Consider the following 5,245-nt stretch of genomic DNA (forward strand, 5'->3'; position numbering starts at 1 on the left):
TCTGTACATGAATTGAGCTTAGAGGCTAAATAACAATATGATCGCCGCTGTTTTAGATTTTCAAGTGCATTCCCCTTCCACATGAAGGAGATTCCACCAATATCGTACAAAGCATACTAAGTACCCTGGTTCTGGAAATCTAGAGCTATTGCAAGCAAATCTAGAGCTACTGCAAGCTTGACAAATGGATTCACACGTCTGGGAAGAGATTCCAACAAAGTTCTGAATTCGGACATGGTGTCTTGCATGCAAACAATTTAACAAAACAAATACTAAACTTAGATGTGCTCTGGCTGGTGAGTAATGCACGTGTTATCAGTGACATCCATAAAAATTTAATTCCACCAATCCTGCTACAAAAGACAGAAGGAATGGTACAAAATTTTGAATTGCAGAAGGTGATATAAAACATACAGTGTAGCCAAGAGGATGATTCAGTGGGCAAGTTCTTAAAAGGCCTTGCTTTCGAAATACATAATTACAGTTTAGTTAGGACCAGGAATTCAATTAGTATCTCAAAGTCTGGTACTCTGGTAGTATACAATTGCAATTTATACAGTAAACAGACAGATATCCAATCTCACATAATAAGAAGAAATGGGGCAGAAAAGTGCAAAAGCCCAGGATTTTTGTCTCCTGTTTAACATGCAGTCAATGGTTTTTTCGACCCAACTGCCACACAAATTGATCAGCAGCCACCATTGCCCGAGATGCTGAACTGATTGAACCTTCATACCTATAAATTGGATCACCAAAGAAAGGAAGAAATCATCGCTACAACACCTTATTTTCCAAATTAGATGCACTTATTTGGAGCAAAATATGTTTGATTCTCTATCAAATAGTGTCAGAGATATAAAACATATTCCTCCTCATTTCTTACATTGCAACCAGCAGAAAAGCTCCAGTCTGCATAACTATAACACCTTCACCACCAGGTTTTGATGCATTCACACACCGAGCACAGAACCAGTGCTCATGTATCGATGTAACTAAATCTGTTGACAGACAAATTAATATTAAATTACATAACGGGTGAAACAATAGTAAATCTGTAAACAGCAAGCTATAGTTGACCTCATGATGTTGTTCTCTACTTATTAATTCTTTCATCGATTCACAAATCCAGGTCCAGTAATCTCTAATTTGTTCTTATATTTACCTTTATACTAATTGAGGTCCTGAAATTAAGCAGTGACACTACTTAAACATGAGAATCCATATACACAGGACTCACACTGGCTTGATCCAATAAAGAAGAACTCCTTCTGGAGATTGTTCCGTTTCACAAAGTCGAGGAATGGGTGCAAATCAATGGCCTTCAATTTGGTCCCCTCTTGTTCTGCTCTGTAAATGCCAACAACTAATTGTAAGCAATTTCATATTTCAAAGTGGAGCTCCCATTTCATAGGCTAACTACCAGACATATTCAATCAGACAGTTAAATTGGTAAATTGATAAGTTGATAGGCAAACGATCGAAGAAACAATGATCAATAACTGCAGTTTAAGAGGGGAAGTAAACACACTAAAAAAGAAAGAGATGAAGAAGAAGTTTTCTTCAATTTTTTTTCAAACATGCATTGATGAAGCAAACAATCACCACTCTCCCCACATTTCTCTCTCTGAGTTTTGAATGAATACTGGTTTAATATGATCGAGCCCAAATTCTTTTGTAAGCATATGAATATGAAAATCTAGAGAAACCTGAAGCTTTTGCATGGGTTCATTATTCGCATAGTCCTCCTAGGTTTCTACATGCCATCATGTGTTGAAGTATCTGTTTAAGGGACAATAAATGCTGGTTTTGCAGAGAATCAGCAAGTCATATAATGCTCTTAGACTTCCTTTCCAAGTCTCTTCCACACCCACAAGGTGTTCAAATATCTTCCCAAGAGACAAAAAGTGATTATCTTAACAATAAATAAAGCAAACTATATACATGTTACCATCTACAAACAAAATCTTGTGGATGTATGAGGGACTATGAGCTGCTGAGTTGCCCTACTCCAGTATAGAGTTCAGTCCTCTAATATTCAGGAAGTCTGGTGGCATGTCCAACATAAACGGTCATGAGAACAACATTAAACTGCAGGTTACTAAGTTAAATGGAAGACATTCTTTGGAGTTGTCTCAATCGACCATGATGTCCATTTTCAATGAACAGAGCATGATATGTTAATGACAAGGTTATGAAACTTGAGTCCAGGATAGAGCAGTAACATTCCTAGGTTCTATAGCCTCTTGTACTTGTTAGCTGCAGTTTTGCCTTCATTACCTCAATGAAATGTGGCTTTCCCCTCCCTTTTTCTCAATAAAAAAGGAGATAGCATAGTTACACCATCTAAGAAATCTCAAATTAATCTCAGTTATTCTGTCTCGACAACTGCATATAAGTATAAGATCTTGCCGCCCCACCTCTTCTCAGAATAAAACCCAATTGCATATTATCTAAGGTAAGGTAGCTTCCATTAGCTGTTTGTGGAATAAAATATTATGGAGTGTTTGTCAGGATTAAATCTGCAATTTAAGGTAACCTAGAAGTGGGTGCTAATTCATGACAATTGTCCACAACTATGCTTGCTCACAGTTAAGGAGAGTAGGAAATCTATCACAGAACCATCTCAGTTGACTAAGAAATCAGTTCTTGAATTTTCTTTATCTACTCAAAATTCTTCAAGTGTTGTCCACAAAGAAATGGAAATTTGGGCATATTGAAAAGGTTGAACTGAAATGCCTTTGGTATGGGAGAAGTACATAGCTAGCAAAATTCGCCGTCTCAATATCGGATTTCTACCGGTGCCATACTAGCATTGTGTTGGTACGGTACGGAGTCTTTTCGGTGTACTAAATTTCGATACGCCATCCATACCAGATACCGATACCAAACTGATATGGTATGCTCCCGTACTATCTGGTTTGAGCTGGTACGACGACCATGATAGTCAGCATACCGAGAGTTGGGTAATCCTACCAACTTATCAGTTTGTTTTAGTGCTCAACATCCAACTACATAGGAAGCAACCTATCTATTGATTTCTTGGGATATACCAATCAAATCCTTTTAGCATTTTTCATGTCTATAAAAGATGGAACTTTATCCCAAAGAAGAGACTGAGTTGCAGAGGTGTATACAAATGAATTAGACATTTCCTCTGCATCCTTCGCACACTTAGAGTTGTGCTGGACAACTATCTTGCAACATATTTTGGCTCATCGAATTATTTGTGGAAGTGCTTCCAACAAGATGTTTGGTACATCCATTATATCTTCATTTTTGCAAAGAACAACTTAGAACTACCAGTGGCTCTTCTTTGCTATTGCTATCTTTGCTGTTTATCAGTGATAAAGTGGATAATTAGGCATGGCCAACTAATTAACCACCTTTAACAACTAGACCTCAAAGTACCTTCTTATTTAACAAAATAATCGAATCAAGAAAAAACCAAGGTGGTGGTCTCTTCTTCAAGTTCGAGATGGTTATTTCCACGTTTTTGTCAATCTTTCTTGCGTCTATTTTCCCTACACAAAGTTTGTAAATGGGCAAAAATTTGAAGAACAATCCTTCAAGCATCAAAACCAATATTTTCTTACTCAACATTGAATAAAATAAAATTGGGATGGAAGTTTATAATTTGGCTTACATGACAGACAGGAGGCGTGACGGACCGTTGGGATCGTAGTTAAGCAGCAGGGCCGCCTTTAGGGGTTCACCTGCACATAAGAAGAACAAGAAAGGAGGAGGAGGGAAAGCGTTACCCACTACTTAATATACATAGAAAACCCATGAAGAAGAAGAAGAAGAAGGTGCGAGTGCAGTCTCATCTGATCTCTTTCTGACTCACCAGAAGAGCCGATGTTGTTGGAGGCCCACTTCTCCCACAATCTGTGCGTCGACGCCCAATCCGCCATCCTCGTCTTGCTCTTTTTTCCCGAAGAGAAGAGAGAAGTAAGCCTCTCTTTAGGAACGCCAGGGCTTCCGGCCGGTGGCCGTGAGAAGACGGAAGGGATCCCGACGCCGGGGTTCGCAGTTGGGGACGGAGAACGACGACTTTTTATCTTTTCTGTTTTTTTTTTAAAAAAAAATTGTGCCCAAACCCGCATCCGATCGAACCTTTGCGAGGTTTTGGAACACTAGAATCCCGCACGTGCCATACACGTTCAAGGATGTCCCTCACATTTTCTTTTGACTTTTTTTTTTCCATATAATTAGACGTGCAAATGTGTTGAATCGGACCGAATCATGAGTAACTCTGACCCAATTTGATTTTTTGTTTAGGTCCTAATTTTAGACGAAAATCTAATCTAATAGAAGATCGGATCGGATCTATAACTATAATTTTTGACTCAACAAATCATTCGGGTTCATGTATAATCCGAATCTAATCCAAAAAATTTGGATCTGAGCCAGGTTTGTTTGTTCAGGTCTGGTCCATTAAAGATGAAAACAATCCACACCTGTTGGGGAAAGTTTTAGACGGCAGCGCATCAGTCTTGGATGTTGACCATGGACGTTCACTAAATTTGGAGCTGGGTCAAGCATCGAGCACTCTACATGCTACTGCTGACAATGAGCCCAGCGGGGACGAACTCGGTGTCAAGTGCTGGGGCTCACCATGCAGTGCCCTTAGCCTAAATGACGAGGGTCCAGGGTGCTGTCGCCCAGGCGCGCTAGCGGCAACACTTCCTCCTTTGCCATGTCAACCTCATGCGTTGGTTCAACATTGAAATCTTTCATTTGTAGTATGTCTGCAGTAGAATTCAATCTCTCATTAGGTTCTCCTAAAACTCCATCGTGTTTCCATCTATATTTGTTGGCAAAGTTACAAATGGTCTGAAACCATATTTTTATATGAAAAATTAGTCAATAACATGAGAGAGAGAGAGAGAAATTGCATTATAATTTGATCCTCTTCAAACTTTTGCCGAGTTTTTTTCTCCATGGGCCTTGGGCTGAAGCTCTGGGCCGGGCCTTAATCAGACATCACAAACCTTGTTTGGTTTGCACTCCTGCCGGTTTTGCACTCCTGCCGGTTGCAGCCCGCGGGCTCAAATAGTTTTAAAAGTTCGGATCAAATGAGGACGAGTCGTAAGTTTAAAAATCTAAAATTATCCGTATTTCAAATGGGTTGGGTCTGGATTCACTCAACTCAGAAAATAGAATAAGTTCAATTTTAAAACCTAACCAGTCCCTACCGGTTCTCCAAACCGGTAAAGTCGGGTCTAACCCGACCCAACCCATCTGC

The 5,245-nt window shown here is 39.5% G+C and overlaps 1 protein-coding gene across 1 annotated transcript; it reads right to left on the reverse strand.

Annotated features, from left to right (window-relative positions):
* Nucleotides 1-433: 433 nt before the first annotated feature.
* Nucleotides 434-4,094, reverse strand: LOC103721579 (Profilin family protein). Its single transcript, XM_008811880.5, has 5 exons — nt 3,845-4,094; nt 3,644-3,713; nt 1,238-1,347; nt 884-998; nt 434-736 (listed from the first exon to the last, which is right to left on the reverse strand). Exons 1-5 carry the CDS (start codon nt 3,909-3,911, stop codon nt 652-654), a joined length of 447 nt encoding a protein of 148 aa, XP_008810102.3. The 5' UTR covers nt 3,912-4,094; the 3' UTR covers nt 434-651.
* Nucleotides 4,095-5,245: the final 1,151 nt, after the last annotated feature.

This window comes from Phoenix dactylifera, chromosome 12, assembly GCF_051530095.1.
Source record: "Phoenix dactylifera cultivar Ajwa chromosome 12, Ajwa_hap1_PhDact_Kaust_v1.1, whole genome shotgun sequence".
In the NCBI taxonomy this organism is placed as follows: Eukaryota; Viridiplantae; Streptophyta; class Magnoliopsida; order Arecales; family Arecaceae; genus Phoenix; species Phoenix dactylifera.